Here is a 19,929-nt window from a genome sequence, read left to right as displayed (position 1 = left end):
CAGATACCATTGTAACAGGAGTATTATAACTATTTGCCATGTAGTGTAGCACCTACATGCATAGACTGACAGCCGTAGCTCTGGATCTACATCCAGTTGCTGGTTTGACTGACAGTATTTACTTCCCTGGACCAACATTTTTTGTTTGCTAAAAAGAGGATCTGGGCAAGGGCTACAATCAGGGCTACACTGAAGAGCTCGGTATAAAACGTGTTGCCAGAGTGCTACAATAAGAAGAATGCATTTTTTAAAATCAGATGTGTCTGTCAACCTCTTATTTCAAAAGTGTCACTTGCATATGACACGCTGCCTCATGTAGCTCCTCCTGGCATTTAAACTAAAGCTGACTCTGTGAGGACATATCCTCAGGGCGGGACATGTGTCTGCATTGACTTCCAGGTGAATTGGACTAGGACCTAACACAGGACAGGTCAGATACACAGCAGTTTAGAAATGATGTTAGATAATCAGTCTATTCACAAATATATGTATTTTGGTTCCTCTGTTTTAGTCACGACCAAGAGCTGCTAGGCTGACTTTATTAATGCTTCAGGGATTTGTTATTACTAAATTTATCAAGGTGTTAAACTGGCTTGTGAGAAACACAAGAACTCTTCAGTAATATTGGAAAATGCACCCTAAAGGATTATGCAACCTGGACAAAGTGTCTCACTACATATATAGAATCCTGGTCTCTTTCTTGAAGACACTTACCTCTGGTGTCATTTTATGAATGAATCATGGAGGTATTTTTAGCACTTTGAATTGTGGTATCGCTTTGAGTTCTAGTGGCAGACAGTTATGTAAGAAATCATTCCCCCCGGCTTTTAAAATGTGCAAAGAACTAGAGACGTGATATGAACACCAGTAGTTCACACATTCCTAGCAGAACACTCAAAAAGAGAACACAAATTCACAGAAATCCTGTAGGCTAACCTGCCTTTTATTTTATGCATGTTTAATTCACTGAAGATGAAGTGTATATATAGGCTGATGTGGAGGAACAGCAGTGGGGTGGGAGACTCCACTGGGAAGTGCTGTCTAAAAATTGATGGTGTATGTGATGCTAAGGACAAAAAATGGGCTATAAGAATGCTTATTTGTGATATTTCTTTTTGTTTTTGAATGTGCTGGGCATAATAAACTATATTTTTGTTCATCTGTGTGATGAGGTCACCTATGTAACAGTTCTAAACTGTACTCTAGTAATGTTCATTAACTACTGTCATTGGACTGGCTCAGCCAATCACAACTCAGTTTTCTATAATTCAAATGATGGCATCAGGGAGGCAGTGCAGTCTGTTTGAGTTCAGGAGGAGGCTCCAAGAGCTGCCAAGGCCTAATCCCAGCTCTGAAATGTACTTTGGTCAAATCTTAACCATTCTGTGTTCACCCATCTCTCGAGTGGGGATAATGGGGTATCAGAGTAACAGCCGTGTTAGTCTGTATTCGCAAAAAGAAAAGGAGTACTTGTGGCACTTTAGAGACTAACCAATTTATTTGAGCATAAGCTTTCGTGAGCTACAGCTCACTTCATTGGATGCAATCCGATGAAGTGAGCTGTAGCTCACGAAAGCTTATGCTCAGATAAATTGGTTAGTCTCTAAGGTGCCAAAAGTCCTCCTTTTCTTTTTGATAATGGGGTAGACATTCCAAGTCACAAATAGTACTGGGGTGTCTGAGTTCCACTGACTTTCAGTGAGAACTAGTTGCCTAAGTGCCACTTGTGCCTTTGACCTCCTCACCCTATTGTACTTTCTTGACCACATCATAAGGATGCGTGGGGATTAAATGATATTTGCCAACTGCTTTGGAAATGTAAAGCACTATGTAAGTGTGAGCTATTGATTTATATATTAATGTGCAATAAAATGGTGTACCCAGCTGCCTAGTTAGCGGTACATTTCCAAACTGATACCATAATCTAGTTGACAGCTGCTCTGTCCATCTGCAAGCTGGAATCAGCAGATCTACATAGTTTAAGCAAAGTTGAAGGTTGACCTAAGTGTAGAAAAAGAGGAAAACTGTGCATTTGACAATTACACAAGGGCAGTGGGCAGCTATCTAAGCCAGATCCACTAAGCTAAATCTATGCTTTAATAGTCCTTCAGATCTGGCTAGTCCTTTCAAAACTAGCATCTTAATAAGCCTACCTGAAGGGGGAAAATGGAATAAGCTTTTAGCTCCAACACATTTTGGCGTACTGTCTACTTCACAAAGAGGCTCTGGCTGCTGCGTGTGGAAAAGCTCCCATTAGGCATAACACAGAAACATTTCCAGCTCCCACCAGTGCTGTTTTGTTTGGGCCTTGATGGTCGCACAACATCCCATTTGGATGGAAGGGTCCTGCCATTATTGATCTCATACAGAGTTGGAATAAAAAGGAAACACTAAACAAACACAATGGGCAGATCTTCAGCTGGTATAAATCATGTAGCTCTATTGAAGTCAATGGACCCAGTCTTGCAAACCCATACTGATGTGAACAGTTCCTTTGAAGCCAAAGGGACTAATTCAATGAGAATGTTTTTTCAGGATAGGGCCTAGAGAGATGTGGAAATACACCTGTAATAAATGATATCTAAATTTGGCCCTTATCCATCCATATATAACCCTAATAGGATTTGCACTTAGAACCTGTACTGCCAAAGCAGGTTCCCTATCCATATAGCCAAAGAGATAGTTCAGGTATTTAGAGCAAAATTGTTTCATCAAAACAGGCTCATCCTATTCCAGTAGAGGTCACTGTTTACATGTGTTCTGTGCTAAGTTTGGACGTGTGTGTTCTCAGCTTGTTACACCCTGCGATAAGGAAAAATGGCACAGATAAACAGACTTCTTTTATACAAAAGATTGCATGTTGCCCATATGAGTAGGAATATTAGTGAAAGAATAGCTGTGCCATTGCATACATCAGGATAGTTACGTGACAAAACCATTGGTATGTGTCACATAATCCTTCATCTTCTATCAACTTGTTGAATTTAGGACGGAAATAACCCCCACTCCTGAGTTTCGTAAAACAGTACTTTATTTTTGCAGGTTTCTAGGTGTAATATGACAACAGTTCAGAAGAGGGAATGCCACATACTTTTTATGGTGGTATCCATGGTTACCTGCTACCTCCTCTGTTGGATGCCAAATGGGATAGTATCTTTGATTGCAACATTTGGCAAGCCAGGAATAATCACTCCAACAGTAAGCATTATCCCATCCATTTTGGCAAAGACTAGAACATTTGTTAATCCTGTTCTCTGTGTGCTCTTGAACAAACAGGTAAGAATTTCACTTTGTTTGTATTTACTCTGAAACACAATTGCTCCTTCATATTAGATTTGTGATCAGTAAGTGCTATTGTTAAAATATATGTAACAATTTTGTATGGGGACCTGTCTGAAATGAGCTGGGGTGTCTCAGTCCCTTTCTAATGGACTGCTGGAACACCCAGCCTCACAACGAGTTTCAGTTAAAATGACAAAGGTTTAGCCGAGTTGGCATGTAGTCTGTCTTTTCATTCCTCTGGAGGTGATCATTAGGAAGTAGGGCACAGTAGTGGGGTCACTATGGGGTAGCTTGCACTGCCACTGTCCATTCTGTGCGTGCTCTATTTCATAAGACATAATTGAGCTCTTGACTTGTTCTGGAGTCCCTTTGTCCCCTATTTGTGACATCACCCTTCTCTGGTGATGCATGCAGCGCAGTTACGCATTAACAATCTGTAATTAATACACTTTGTCCTGCACCACACACAGCAAATGTATTTTCTTACTGAACTGCACTGTGGTGTTAAAAAAAATAGTTCTTGTCAATAAAAGTAACCCAACAGAAGTCTAATATGTCCTTGTGTTGCTGACTTGCTCTCCCACTACAGATGGGGAGTAGCTTTCTGGCCTCATTTTAAGTTTTTTTTGGAGAGGGTCCATAGAATGGTCCCTCCCATTTCCGCTTTGTCTATAGCTCCCTAATCCTGATTCACAGTTACCCCGCAAGTTAGAAGTTGTGAGTTGCAATGGAGGCGATAAACCACATTTCTGGTTTCCTGATCCTTTGGCTTCTCAGCAGTTGGCTACTTTTCAGGCACAAGCGAGAGCAGCCTGAAAGCTGGCTGAACATACATTGACTGCCAATGACCCCAAGAGGCCAGTATGCCATCTGGGGATTATAAGGACACGTGGGGAGACCCAGCCAGGGAAGGGGAATGTTGTAGGACCTGCTACAGTGATAAAGATAATCCCTTTGTTGGGGCAGACCTCTGGTGGTCATCTGAGCCACTTTCAGGGCAAGTAGTTTCTGGCAGATCAGTACAAACCTGCCTAAATGTACTACAGGATATGGTCCTACATTCATTCTGAATAGACTATGCACAAATTAAAGCAGGGCAAAGGGCTGCAGAGATAAGCACTGCACGGTGAATGCTGAGAGGTTGTCATTGCTTGCAGCATCATTCTCAGGCTCTTTCTTTGTCCAGACAAATCCTTCCCAGCAATGCCATGATCCTGAGGAGTGATGATGCATTGCATATAGCCTCCATCATGCTAAAAATTGGTGTTGCAAAGATATAAACAGAGCTGATTGTCTATGCAGCTGGATGGAGTGACTCAGATGAGCAGAAAAAGGAAAATGTTGCACAAACAGCAAGCAGAAGAAAGACTTAAAACACCGGAACTTAAAAGTGATAACACAGCACGCAACTGAGTGGGGGAATGATAAGCTGACTCCACTCTTCTGATCAGCACCACAGCTTTACTTAAATAGAAAATACACACACACACAAAGGCAACATTAGTCTTGGAAACTAGACAGGAGGAAATGTCCAGAAGCTCCTTTTGGTATCATTTCATTTACTGGCAAGTTAGTTTCACAGACATAGAACATGCTAGTGTGCACACACAGTAATGCTTCCAGCAGTACACAGCAATTTTGCTATTTATTGCAGTAGTGCCCACAGTGTGCTAGGCGCTGTCAAAACTTTTAGGAAAGGCCAGTCCATGCCTGAAGAGCTTAGCAGCTAAGGAAAGCTAATTTGCATTATTTTCCCTTGAGCTCCCAGTGTTCCTACCTGGATATATATTGACAGCCTAGTTATAGTGAGTGGGGATGGAAGAATGCACTCTATTGAGTATTGTCCAGAGTAAATTAGAGGCTAAAACCAACAGGAAGATTCAAGTCTAGTTTCATGAGAGGAAGTGTCTCAGTGATCTGAGGAAAGAAAAGAATGGAAGAATCACAGAGAAGGGAATAGAGGGGTGGCTAACATGGGGATGCATGTAATGTGCTATAGGGGAACACCAAGAGGGAGAGGTAGAAGGGAGTGATTCCATGAGAATATTGAAAGCCATGAGTCTTTTGCCAAATGTTCAGTTACCCTGAAAGTGATAAAAGTTGGCGGTGATAGAGTTGTAAATTGTGCTTCTCTGTAATGGTGACGTTTCCAGCCCTAGCTCTTCTTGTCCTTACATGCATGTTCTCTTTCATACAGGGCTTTCTTTAGGCACCTTCTTTGATTACATTAACAATGTTCTGATCAAGGGTCAACCAAATTCTGAGCTGGCATCCCTACTTCTAGCCTAAATTCAGTGTTAGTGATGAGGTTCTATTTCCCTTGGCTGAATAGCAAGGCTCTGCCTACACTGGGGAAATGAGCTGCACTTAAAAAGACCATGGTTTGAATGCTTGTGTGGACAGGGATGACAGATTTTGAAGAGTGTTAGCTGGTCCTGGGCAGCTGGAGGTGGCTCCCAGGGTCTCATATTAGTCTAGACAGGGCCTAAGGGTTCTCAGGTCACTCTGCTTCTGGAGAAGACCTCAGAATTTTACTCCCCACTTGTGACCTGCCCGTCTTTGCTGTGGTGATGAAGAGAAGCATATATGTTTTCAGTTTGAATATTGTGGGGAAGGGTGAAAAAGGAGCTGCTCTGTTTGACCTGAAACATTTCAACAGCCAGGAGTTTGGGAACAGATAGTTTCTCACAATCTAAAAAGAAGCTGTGGGTCACAATTCCTGCATTATTATTAAGGACTGTGGTTTAACATTTGGACCAGTACAGTAAATGTTTACCCATAAGGGTGAACTCACTGGCGGCTCTTGCCCAAAACAAAATCTAGGCCAATGTTTTTATAATTAAAAACTTTTCTAAGAGCAGCATTTTTGTTTCCAGCAGAAACAGGTGCTCAGAAGAATGAACTTGCTTGGCACTAGATGAAGAGGAGCATGTAATTGGCTGCCTTTATAATTCATAATAATTTTCAATGGGAGAGTGCTGTGTTGTGAATGCATTTTAAGTTCTATTGATGATTTCACCCTGCTATGTTTAGAAAAAAAACACACACACACACGGTCCAGGCCCAAAGACACTGCAGACCCTTCAAACCTCTCCCTCATCCATGCTAGCACTCTGTCAATTCCCACGTCCTGGCTGGTGAAGGAGAAGGACCCTGGTGGTTTAGGAATCCCACAAAGTCCTTCCACACTAACCCATGGCTGCCATCTAGGAATCGTTGCATTCCACATGACCACACTAGAAACCTTTCATATCTTGTTTTAGTTAGGGAGATTTGAGCACTGCAGAAAATCAGTCTGAGTCCCTATGCTACTGGGAGATCCTGTGTCAAAGCACTGAGACTCAGTAGTGCAATGCATAGTTATCTGTTTCAGTGAACAGCAGCATTATTCCTGTGTTACAGATTAGAAAGTTGAGGTCAAGTAACTTACCCAAGGTGATGTGAGAAGACTGTGTCACAGACAGTAAGAAACCCCGCAAATGTCCTGGCTCCCAGTCCTGTTTGTTAATGATTTGGACCTTGTTTCTGCTCTAGGCACTGCAGTGATTCAGCCAAAAAACTGGTTTCAGAGTAACAGCCGTGTTAGTCTGTATTCGCAAAAAGAAAAGGAGGACTTGTGGCACCTTAGAGACTAACCAATTTATTAGAGCATAAGCTTTCGTGAGCTACAGCTCACTTCCTCAGATGCATATCGTGGAAACTGCAGCAGGCTTTATATATACACAGAGAATATGAAACAATACCTATTCCCACCCCACTGTCCTGCTGGTAATAGCTTATCTAAAGTGATTTCCAGCACAAATCCAGGTTTTCTCACCCTCCACCCCCACACACAAATTCACTCTCCTGCTGGTGATAGCCCATCCAAAGTGACAACTCTTTACACAATGTGCATGACAATCAAGCTGGACTATTTCCTGCACAAATCCAGGTTCTCACATCCCCCCCACCCCCATACACACACAAACTCACTCTCCTGCTGGTAATAATAATTTAAATAATAATTTAATTTAGGCTTAAATAGAGACTTGGAGTGGCTAAGTCATTATGCAAGGTAGCCTGTTTCCTCTTGTTTTTTCCTACCCCCCCCCCCCAGATGTTCTGGTTTAACTTGGATTTTAACTTGAAGAGTGGTCAGTTTGGATGAGCTATTACCAGCAGGAGAGTGAGTTTGTGTGTGTATGGGGGTGGGGGGGATGTGAGAACCTGGATTTGTGCAGGAAATAGCCCAGCTTGATTGTCATGCACATTGTGTAAAGAGTTGTCACTTTGGATGGGCTATCACCAGCAGGAGAGTGAATTTGTGTGGGGGGGTGGAGGGTGAGAAAACCTGGATTTGTGCTGGAAATCACTTTAGATAAGCTATTACCAGCAGGACAGTGGGGTGGGAATAGGTATTGTTTCATATTCTCTGTGTATATATAAAGCCTGCTGCAGTTTCCACGATATGCATCTGAGGAAGTGAGCTGTAGCTCATGAAAGCTTATGCTCTAATAAATTGGTTAGTCTCTAAGGTGCCACAAGTCCTCCTTTTCTTTTAGCCAAAAAACTGAACTCTGCCTGTAAATTAGTCGATACCTGCAGATTCAAAGGTACTTGTATGGGAGTCCCAGACATAAGAGGGCTAACACAGGTGTATTTACTCGTACTTCCCGACTAGTATCCTGAACACAGACATCCCCCATTGACTGCAGTGGGACAGGATTACAGTCTCTTGTTAGATCGATGTGATGTGCTCTGTTTGAACTTATAAGGCTAGACTGTGACCATGCACTGGAGTGGGAGAGAGTATGTACGCCCCTTTATCCCCACACTCGCTGCCCAGACACTGGGTCCAATGCACAGGAGGAAGTGGGGCTGCACTCTTGCTAGCTCCCCTTTCCAGAGACAATGGCAGGAAGGGGTAGACACAGGCAAAGATTTGTCTCTGCCCTCTCCAATCAGCTGAGCGAGTCCACAGGGGCAGGAATTTCCTGTTGGTAGAAGCCAAGAGTCAGTTGCTACCTCCTGGGAGCAAAGAAGAACTGAGACGGTAGCCAACCAGGCCATTGGTGGTTAGACATAGTGGCTGAAATGAGAGCTCAGCCTACCAGCGACAGCTGGGCCCAGGGTGGTCAAAGTTCAGGAACAAGCTGATGGACAGTACCACAGTGACAAGCCAAATGCCAGAGGGCAAGCCTGAGTCACAGGCTAGAGGCAGAGCCAAGGACCAAAGTCAGCCAGAGGGGAGCAAAGAAAGAGCAGGCACAGGTAGCAGGCTGGAGCAGGGCTGGAACACAGCAGGAGCAAGGACAGGAAGCAGGGCAAGCACAGCTACAAGCACCAAACACCTTGAGCAGCAATTGAGCTGTTGTGGGAGCCAGGCTTATATCAGAACTGCTAAACCAGCAATCAATCAGGTGCTGTCACTACTCTGTCAGTTCCAAGGCAGGGCAGCTGGGTTCGTTGGTTGCCTAGCAGTGAAGTTAGTCAGGGAGCAGGGGAGTCTGGCCCCCACAGATCACAATTCCTGGAAGTGCTACTCCTAGGGTGGTGCCTCAAGTCATAATCTAGCCTATAGTCAACAGGGACAGGCCTTTAAATGCCCTGAAAGCTCTCATCTCTCTCCTTGTTTGAGTAGCACATACATGGGAGTGCTTTCAGGATGCATTTAGCAAGTTACATTGCCATCTATTGACAGCTCTAATAATCTTTAAACATAATCCTCAGACTGCTCGCAAGTTAAACTGGACTGAGAATCTGCTGAGGCTTAAAGGTGGCTTGGAGCTACCTTTCCTTACTCCTCCCCTCCCCCAGTCAGGATTGAACCCAGGAATGATTGATGAAGGTTTGGATATTGAACACCCCAATGTTCAGATCTGGCCCTGAGAGTTGGTTTAGAGCCACTACTATTCTTCTGTATGGTTCTCCAAGGCACTAGCAGGGATGTTTCCTTTGGGTCTTAGTGCTTTCAAATATTTTTAAAACCATTTCTAGGAAATATTGGAAAAATCCCATCTGTATCCCGATACCTGCTAGCGCCCCAGGAAAGTGCATCTGTGTGCGGAGTGTTTGCCACCCTGGCTAAGTGTAGCTTTATTCTCAACACATTATTATACCTCATAATAAGGGTCACAAATTAGACTGCGCTGCTTTACTTGCCACCTGCCAAAATCCAGTCCCCTTCTTTCCTCTCAGTGCTAATAACCAAGGGAGGTTCAGAACAGAATGGACAGAGGCTCATTTGGTGAGGACAGGTGCTGTTTGTCTGCATGGCAGTCTTGCCTGCCCTACTGCTTTAGAGTTCTGTACCTGGCATCCAGCTGTCAGCTGCCACCCGCTACATCAGAGTAACCAGAAATAAACTGAGACTTGTCACAGTTCAATTCATCACTTATTGCAACGTGGTGGGGAGAAGGAAGCTGGGAGTAAGAGGGCAAAACTGAACGTGGTTTGGGCTGATTCTCCTCTTGCGTACACTATTTCGTTCCATTTACTACAATGCATTCGTTCCATTTACTCCTGACTTCCACTGTCATCATGTTGAGGACAATCAGCTGCTTTGTGGAGGATTTTTGCATGTCAGCACAAGGATCATATCCAGTTTAAGCTCTTTCCTCTCCCAGAGTGACTATCCCCCCACTTGTTAAATACTAATGTAAACTGGCCTCTTTGGTTTTAGTTCAGTTTGGGTGGTTTTGTATGTGGGTTTCTTTTTCTTTAGCAAATGGTCTGTTCTTGTTGCTGTCATCTCTATCTGTGTCAAATATGTAATACTTCAACCAAAGACTGCCGCATTTCCTAGACCATGGGGATTGCTGTTAAAAGAGGGGTGAGGTTCTTTTGCATCAGAGTCAGAAGCCTAGTGAATGGGATGCATTAGGATCTGTTCAGTCCTATGTTTATGAAGAGTTCCTCTTGAAGGAAGTACATCCTAAAAACAAGCAACCTATATTCTATCCTTGTACTTCATGTGGAACTGAGCTATAGCTTGATAGTGAAGTTTGAACAGAAGATCAATCAAAATAAAGAGAAATCCATCCTTAAAGCTGTATATCTATGAGCAAAGTTGAAAAATTCTAGCAGGGAGGGGTCTGCATTTGGTTTTCCATTGTGTGTAGTGGCATATTGCTCCTGCACAGCGACTCTTCCTTCCCTTTTATAGCCAGCTAAGCTTCATTACCCCATCACTTCCTGAATCTTGAAGGGTGTTGCTTTTGAAACAGTCCACATTTTGTCAGCTCATTTGAGTAGCAAAGCTATGTTTAAAAAGGGGATGGCCCTCATATTGGCTGACAGTAGGGATTAAACTGGGGATTCCCAGAGCTAAAATCATGGGGCTCTACATCTTGAGTTAAAAAGATAGGCTATGTAAGTGGGGGCTGTAACACAGTTGTGTTCTCTGAGGATAATGTATGGAGTGGGACCTGTAACACACACTGACAAGTGGGTTATATTAACAGGCTTCTTGGCCAGTTCCTCAGATTTATTATGCACAGGATGAAGTGCAGGGAGCTAGTAATAATATAAAGTTTATTCTTCCTCTCTCAAGTTTGTGTGATGTGATCCTTAAGGGGCTGCTCGAGACTAAGTTTTTAGTGTACACTCTCCTAAATTTCAGTTTTTCAGTTTTTTTTTCTTCTTTAGTTCTACAGGTGTTTAATCACTTTAGTAAAATGTGGACTGTTCCCTCAGTGTACTAAAAACATTCTAAATTCAAAAGAGAGCCAAAACTTTGAGACAGCTGGCTGGGTAACAGAGATTCCCCTATCTCAAACGCCGGTGGATGAAAGGCAAAGCAAAAATAACACTCAACGCTCTTCAAAAAACCAAAAGACTCTTGTGGTTCATTACGAAGTCTAGATCAAAAAGCTGCTTTTACAACCTTCCATTCAACCTCTATGTTGGCCCAGCAATGAAAGAATGTCCCAATTCCCAATAGAAATAAACAGTAGGACGAACATAGAAGACATCACCGAGGCCCATAGGACTCTCACTACGCAATGATGTTAGGTTTATGTCTGCCAAGAAGAATAAGATGCAATACAGATCACGCTTGGAGATTGTCGGCTAGCAGCCTTTCACACTTCAGCATGTATGCCCTAAATCTTACACATTTAAGAATACCACATGTATGCAAGCTACTGGAATAGATTTCAGCTTTGCCAGTAATACAAACATTACTGGCAAAGAAACATTTCTACCTAGAAACATCAACAAAAATTTGTGACCCTCTTAATTCTGAAGTAATGGTTGCTCTGCAATGGTTTCTTCTATATCATTTCTGGAATGGTAGATGACCTGTTATTGCCATCAGAAGTGCTGATTCACTAGCACTGAAATCATCTTTCCTGGAAATACCTCTTCTGGGCCAGTGACACTGCAGCATGGTGAACTGAGAGAAATACCTGTGTTATCTACGCTACCTAGTCACAGAGCGAGAAACAGGCTCCTAACCTCCCTTTCTGTCTTTATTTCTTAGTGTTTTGGTCTCTGTTCACCTAGCAGCATTTTGTTCACGAACACGTACAAAAATGCTAGACCCCAAGGCTTGAAATCCTAACATGGGGAGCTGCATGAGCACTGACTTATCAGCCCCTCAAGTCACAATTCTTAGTGTCAATGCAGAAATGCAAATTGTCTTTAAGCAAAATGACTGTGACTCCACTACACCAGTTGCTTAATTGAACCATCGAGCTTCAAAAGCTATCAGATGCTGTTTTGTTGGTTTAATATTTTTATCCTCCTTTGCCAGTCAAGAAATATGCTGATCTGAAGTCTGCCTGATATTGCCTGTGTTATGATAAGCTACTCTGATCTCTTCTGGCCTTAGAATCTAGGAAACAGTAAAGAATGGTTTGTCTGGCATTATTTTGCACAGCTTAATTGTCAAAATGCCAATGGTGTGCTTGGCCCCTGAACATACAGGACAGTACCTGCCCTAAGGAGCTAACCATCTCTGGCTCTCTAGGCTAGAGTTTTCTGCTAGCATTTCCTTCCATTGCTCCCAGCTGCACAATTCCACAGGTGGTAGCAACTGTGAGAGTGCTGGAGAAGACAGTGCAGCTTCTGGCATTTAAAGCATTGTGTCCGGTAGATCTGTGGCCACCTGGAGTCTGTATTAGGGCTGCAATGGCTGGAGCTGAACCGGCAGTCACTGTGGTGGGAAAATATGAGCAAAGGCTTGCCAATGTAGACACTCGCTAAATGCCAAGGATGCTTGCACTGCCCTCCAGTCAAACCTGGTCCTGTATGTTTTTGGAGGTGGGTGCAGTAAAGGATGTTCCAACTCAGGAGTAGGGTGAACATCAGCAGAAAAGTTTCACTCTTTATTCCACATAAGCTTAAAATTGCATTTGTTTCCTTCCCATTTAGTTTTGTTTGGGAGAAGTGCTAAATAAATGACTGTCCCACTATTGTTCCCCCTCCAGCTGTGTGTGTGAGCTACTGTAGAGGGTCCGTTCCAGTTGATATCAAGGCTGCTGTTAGAACTGCAAAGGCTATATAAAGTCCCAGACGCTCACTATTCCAGTAAAAGATTTCCCCACTCCAAGTGTAACATTGTCCTTCTGTCTCCCCCATTCCTGTTTGTGAATAAGGTGCAATCTTGCCTAGATGAAGGAGAGTTCATCCAGCTGGACTGCTCGCCTCCTGCCCTCTGTTAGCACCTATGGTCCTCTCCACCCATCCCACTCTACTTTCCCTCCCTGTAGAACAGGGGTCAAGCCTGGTAGCCCAGAACACCAGCCATCCGTCCCCAGCACCAAGGATGGGCAGTCACGCCTCCAGCCAGCTAGACTGTACACCAAGACACAGCAGTGGGTGCCCCACCACTTTGTCTGCCCGAGCTATCTCGCCTTGTACAGACACACAGCCAGCATTGTCCTATTCCTGTTCCCAGTGTGGCCCCTAACCCCGCTATAGCCCAGACTGACCTTAGCACACCAAGCCCTGCAAGGGATATGATTTCTTACCCCTCAGGACAGTGCATAGGCACTGCACTTGCTAAAAGCGGGATGCTCATGGCTTTTCCCTGAGCCAGCTGCTGCAATTAACACTTGTGCCATTTCTCTCATGATTTAGTACTAATTAAACAAGAAATTCTTGGCCCATGGAGGGCTGTCAGGTTAGCTTTGGGACTGAAAGCACTCAAAGAAAATGCAGTCTTGTTGCTGCTCTCCACAAACAGGTTCTCAGAAAAGAGTATGGCAATCTTATTCCTGATGGCTGTGTCCCATTGCACCCATTACTAAATTCCACATACGAAACATCCATCGTGGTGTGGATGTGTTATGTAAATAGTTTAGCATTGTGCTCTGGGCCTTCCGGGCATCTTTTGATGCTTTTTTAACACTCATTTTAAATTAATGGACTCAAAACTCTAAATGCTGTGGGTCAGACCTCTTTCCTGGCAACACACTCTTCTCTACCCCTCCCAGAGGCCAGTCGGGAAAAAAAAGAAGAAAATTACTGATAGATAGATATATTCAAAGGGTCATTCCTTTCACCCTTGTAATTTTGACCCAGGTGGAGCTGGGTGTTGTTAAGGAGGTTTCAGACCTTAATAAAATACTGCATTTGTGGTACAGCCTATGCATAAAGAGACTAGTGCAGATAGGGCTGCTACCATGTCTTTAGCCTCCTTGTCGTGTCCTCTGCTTTTAACCTGTACTGTTTCAGCACCCATTAGATCAGTAAATATACTTCCTGTCTGTTAGCAGAATCTTCCCTTGTTACTGGCGGTAAAGGAACTCCCACCAGATGTTAGTGTAGGGTCTGATCCTGCAGTCCTGACTCAGGCAAAATTCCCATTGACTACAGTAAGTCAGTCATATTTTAGATCAGCACAAAATGTGAGAATGTAGGTGACATGCGCCTCTCCTCAGAAAGAACCCAAGGACTAGAGGTTAACCTAATCCAGCTGCATGGGAGAGAACGACATCTTCATCCCCATGCCTGGTTGTTAGGAGGCTGCTTGCACAGCAAATCTGGGTACCCTGAGGAACTCAGTGCTTGTGTTTTGGCTTTTTCATCCATTCCCTGGCAGCAAATGGATGGGGAAGGGGTGGAGTCTTTGTTTAAGCCTTATATATTTGCTTCATATAATAGGGTTGAAATTCACCCACTGGCAGATGATATTCCCCATCCCCTCCCCAGCCCTCCAGTAATGTGCCAGCTGGTAGAGATGGCTGGAAATAAGAGGGGAAATAGGTTAGACCAAACTTGACTTCCTTGTTCTGGCAAAATTCTACTGAGAATTGTGCAGGAGCAAGGAATTAAGCATGAAGTCCTGAGAGCCTGATCCTGCATTGCTTTGCTTCCAAGTCAGATCCCAACCACCGTATACATTTTAGGCCTTGAGTTTGGACTCTCTTCTCACTCTCATCTGGATCCATAAACCCATGCCTTTGGCCAGTTCTTGGTTAGAATAAGCAATAGATGTGTCTCTTAAAGCCCCTCACCTGCTGACTGGTGTTGATAGATATATAAACAGCAGCATGCTGAGATACTGAACCAGTAGCATGACTGCCCTAGTATCTATCAGTTATATCTGTAGAGAAATCAGAGAGGCAAACCCTAGCTCTGAGGATTTAAATGGAATAAGGGTTATTCTGGTGGCAGTATGTGGACATGCAGTTCTCTTTTCTAGAAGTCCTCACCAAATCCTTTGCTACATTCAGGGTTGGAGTTTGGAGGAGCCAGCTATGACATTTACCACCTCATTAATGTAGTGTGTCAAAGAAAGACCAGAATAAAAAACCATCCCTAAGTTTAGAAACTCTTGGATTTTTACAGTGTGCACACGTAAAGAAGAAGAGGGGGAAAAAAGAACTGAGAAAAGGAATCCCTGTGTATATAACTGAGTGTGGATGTATATAGTACGTTTATTACACAGACTTCATCAAACATGTTTTGAGTTAGGAAACACATATTTTTCTCATATTTGTAGTATCAAAGTCATTATAACAACTTCATGTAATTCCAAATGTCTCCAGCCTGTTCCTTTCTTCGACACGTATGCCCTTTTGCTTTTGAATGTTGGAGGTGTGGAATGGATCTAGTGATGGATACTTAATTCTGGAGACGTCGTCCTCCCTGCAGTGGCAGGCTGGTTGTTATAGCACAAGGACTGAGAGCTTTTTTCTCTCTCTTTTATTTCCAATGCTGCAAATGCTGGTTGATTTTTTAATATTAATAAAAGTAAATCCAGTGTTAACCTCATCTTCTCCTTTGTATTTTATTATTTATAGACTAAGACTTATATTTGCTTCACATGATAGGGAGAACTTCAGCCACTGCCATTGGTTTTCTATGCTGTAGAGCTCCCCTCACAGTAACTGTACATGGGAGGAGTGGTGGCACACTGGAATCTGTGCGAGCTGGGGTTTGTGTCACCTCTGAATATGCCTAATAAACGTTTTAGTGCCAGTGTAAAAGGATGTGGATTCAAGGGCCTGTCTTTGCCAATGCCTCTGTGTAAACCAGAGGGGTGTGACAAAATCCCATCCGCTAAAACTCTTGCCAATGTGTTAAATGATAATCCCATTGAAATCAATAAACTCTGGGCCAGGTCTGAGCCAATACACTGCTCACTACTCCCATTGGCTTCAGAGGAGGCAGGGCTGCCTCCAAAGTGTAGAATAGATACTTCCCCAGCTCCACATGGTTGAAGGCCTTCTCACCCTCTAAAGAGCATGCTGCCACTGGGGCAAGGTGTTCATTTGCTTTGCAATATTATTTATCCTGCAAGCAGGTGCTGTTGGGGCCACACCGGTTCTTAAGCAAAGAGAACTGTGGGGATATGTGGCTGCTGTACCATCCTTGGAGAGGATGCTGTGTCAGCTTCACCCTGAACATGAAGCCTGATACATAACCCCATGAAGTCAATAGCCCAATGATTTCAAGAGCTTTGGATCAAGCCCATGTCCAGTTCCACTAGTCAGTGCAGAGCAGAGTCATAGCCCTGCCCTCTACCTGTCCCCTTCGGACAAGGGAAGTAGCCTTCTGAATTCTTTGGCGCCCAGGGCTGCCATTATGACCAAGTCCCACACTGTTGTGCAGAGAGGAGAGCTCCCCCCTACACTGTCTGCCTTGCTGCATTTACACCCATGTGTGGGCTGGACACAGTCTTGCCCAGCTTGCTCCCAGGGAGATGACACTCACAGCAGACAATTGTGCAGATCTGTGACCCTCCAGCTTCTTTCCTCCAAGAGCAATTAAATAGCTAACAAGCTGCATTTAAATTATCCTCCTGGGCCCCTGAGTTAACCCTTCGCTGAGCTGACTGGAGCAGTTCACACCACTCAAAGCTATTGATCCAGGCCCTCTGCAGACTGAGGCCTCGTCTACACTTAAAATTTAGATCTACATAAATTCAGATCAACATTAGATTCACACCCCTGAGCACTGTAACTATGCTGACCTAAACCCCAGTGTAGATGCAGCTAGGTTGATGGAAGAATACTTTAGTCAACCTAGCTAGAATATGGTTGACAGATATTGAACCTGGCTGAGTTTCCTTCCCCAAGGGACAGTGCTGCAGTCTGTCCAGATAATTCAGGAGGCTTATGGGAGGCAGCCAAGATTCTCATTTGTTGGTGCGAGGAGGGATCACAGGCCTCTTAGCTCCTTCTGGAGAGGGGAGTGCCCGGTGCTGCTCTCCTGCAGTTCCCTTTCCAACCTTCATCCCCTCCCACCACCAGCCTTTGGAATGGCACAGTCAGGGGCCGAAGGGCTCCATATGCTAATATGAGAGGCCAGTGGTTGCCTCAAGAGGCCTGTGAAGATGGCAGAGGGGAAGTTAAACAGGGGAAATGGTGGAATCCCTGCAAACCCTGTCTCAAAAAGAATGATCTTGAAAATGTTTTTCTTGGGAGACCACCACAACATCCCAGGGACATGTGCATTGTGCCTGATCTTGTGGTATGCTAAGCAATCCTCAGCTCCCGTTATATTTACCCTCACAGGACTGGGCCTCACACAGCTCCAAAGGGCAAATCCTCATAAGTACAGAGCACTGGAAACTCTCGTGGACGTCAGTGAGGGCAGGTGCAGGCCCAGACTTTGAGATCTGCTTGAAGCATCACTTAACCTCGAGACTGAGTGGTAGAAACTGATTTTGCCTGCAGCAGCATGCATGTTCATGCAGCTGTATTTTATTTGCCTCTTAACAGAGCCCCTTGCTTTGCAGACTAACACGGCTGCTACTCTGAAACCTTGTTTTGCAGTTTTAAAACTAGCTTGAGGCCAGCACTCTTTTTCTAGTGTACTTCCAAGTGTCATCTTTACACAGCCTTTGGAAAATGAGTTTACTTGTGCATCCCACTTTAGAGTTTTCCCCAGCGTCACTTGGTGCATCACATTTGCTGCACTGTTAATTTCTTTTCACCAACCACTTTCCTGACCAAGCAGTGTGTGGCTAAGTGTGAGATGGATGGATGGGTGCATGATGAGTCAGTAGGTGGCAGAGCTGAGCTGGCATCTGACATGCTGCTTGCAATTTACGATGCTTGACGATGGCCCAGGTCAGCTGACTTGGGTTCATGGGTATCGGGCTGCAGGGCTATAAAACGGCAGTGTTGACGCTGGGACTCGGGCTGGGATCTGAGACCCCATGTGGGGGGGACAGACTCGGAGCCCGGGTTCCAGCTCGAGGCAGAACAGCTACACTGCAATGTTATAGCCCCGCAGCCTGAGGCCTGCAAGCCTGAGCCAGCTGACTCAGGCTCTGAGACGTGGTGCAGCTGTTTTTTTTATCACAGTGTAGTAGACGTACCCTTAGGTGTGCGATGGGACACAGGAGACCTGTTCCTGACTCAGCTACAGACTCCTGTGGAAGACACAATCTCTGTGCCGCAGCTCCCCTCAGTACAATGGGGACAATAGCACTGCCATGCTTTTTTTTACCTTGTCTGTTTAGATTGGAAACAGAGACTGTCTCTTTTGTGTGAACGCCCAGTGCCTGGAAGGGGGTCTTGATCTCTGCTGGGGCCTCTAGATGCTACAATCATGCACATTTTAAATATTAGTAATAATAAGTGAAAAGGTGCTGGAGCAATCATTGCGTGGAGTTCTCTCGTCACAAAACAACATCCCCTCCTCAGCAGGCCGGCACACCTGGACCCGGACCTGGATGAGCCATCCAGCATCCGAGGGATGTTCTGGCATGAAGGGCCCATCTGGTCCTTAGCCACTCTGCTGAAGCGTGGCTAATGGTGGGGGTAATTTTCATTATATGGAAATCTGTCCACTAGAAAGTGGAGTGAAACTGCCAACTCATATCACAGAGATGCCAGAATAGCCTTCAGATGGAAACAGCTTTCTAGGAGCAGCCTGTTGCATGGACTCGGATTCCTGTGTGTCCTTGCTCTGTGCAGTCCCTCTCCCGTTCCAGACTCCATAGTTAACCAGTTCTCTCAGACTGAGTGCTGTGCTGGTCCTGTTCAGGGGTTCAGTCCTGCCCTCTGTGGCAGCCTTTCCACTGGCAAACTAATCACTGCACAGACCTTTTTATTGCCCTTCCCAGTTCTTATTACTCTATCTGCTGTATGTGCTTACCTGGCCCCCAACCCCCAAGTATCTGAGAACCTCCCAATCTTTAATGTATTCATCCTCACAACCCCCTGTGTGGCATGGAAGTGCTATCAGCCCCATTGTACAGATGGGGAACAGAGGCAATGAGAGACTAAGACCCAGATCCTCAAAAGGTATTTAGGTGCCTCACTTCCACTTGAAATCTATGGCATCTAAATACCACTGAGGATCTGGGCCTGTGTGACTTGCTTACTGTAGAGGTCTCTGTCTACGGTGGAGCAGGGAACTAAATGCAGGTCTTCTGAGTTCAAGGCTGCCATCTTCAGCACTGCACCATCCTTCCTCCCTTACCATTATTTAATATTACAGCAGTACCTACCTCACCTGTGATATTAGGTGAGGTGCTTGCACACAAAAAGGGACAGTCCCTGCTGTGAAGAGTTCACACTCTAAATTGATGAGCTACACAAAGGAAATATTATCCCCATATTACAGATGAAGGAGAACACAGGGAGTCTGGGTCAGCACAGGGAACTGACCCTAAAACTCCTGAGTGTTAGTGTCATGTCTTAACCCCAAAGTCAGCCTTCCTCCTTAACATGTGCCAGCTATTTATGTAACCCACACCCACCCAGTGTGGCTCTGTCCCCAGTTAGTCATGGTTGGGCCACCCACAGGGGTTGATGAGCATATTATGGCCTTGGCTAACACAGGTGAGTACTTGAGCTCAAGCAGCAGAATCTCAGGCTTTAATTTCATGCTCTCGCTGACCCACCCTAGGGTCTGTCCTCATGTTAAAAAGAAGAAAATTAACTATTAATATTTCTGCAATGATTTCCAGAGCAAAGCTAGCATTTATTAACCTAGTGGGGAATATTTAGTGAGGGTGGCCGGAAATGGATCAAACGCTGAGACCTATTCCAGCAAAGCATTTAAGCACATGTTGAGCTTAATGGGGAGTACTCAACATGTCAAATTTAAGAACATAAGAACGGCCATACGGGGTCAGACCAAAGGTCCATCTAGCCCAGTATCCTGTCTTCCGACAGTGGCCAATGCCAAGTGCTTCAGAGGGAATGAACAGAACAGGTAATCATCAAGTGATCCATCCCCTGTCACCCAATTCCCAGCTTC

General features: G+C 44.6%; 1 protein-coding gene across 1 annotated transcript in view; it reads left to right on the top strand.

Annotated features, from left to right (window-relative positions):
* The window catches only part of CD40LG (CD40 ligand), a gene marked incomplete at its 5' end in the record, with an annotated part of 51,663 nt that overhangs the window by 6,415 nt on the left and 25,319 nt on the right, over positions 1–19,929 (top strand). The window contains one exon of the mRNA XM_084639229.1: positions 3,043–3,276. Coding sequence (XP_084495355.1) covers positions 3,043–3,276 — 234 coding nt within the window. The remainder of the gene's footprint in view (positions 1–3,042; positions 3,277–19,929) is intronic.

The sequence above is a fragment of the Lepidochelys olivacea genome (genome assembly GCF_965140295.1).
Source record: "Lepidochelys olivacea isolate rLepOli2 genome assembly, chromosome: 9".
Lineage (NCBI taxonomy): Eukaryota > Metazoa > Chordata > Testudines > Cheloniidae > Lepidochelys > Lepidochelys olivacea.
Note: the sequence above shows the minus strand (reverse complement) of the source record. Positions and strands in the feature narration are given on the sequence as shown.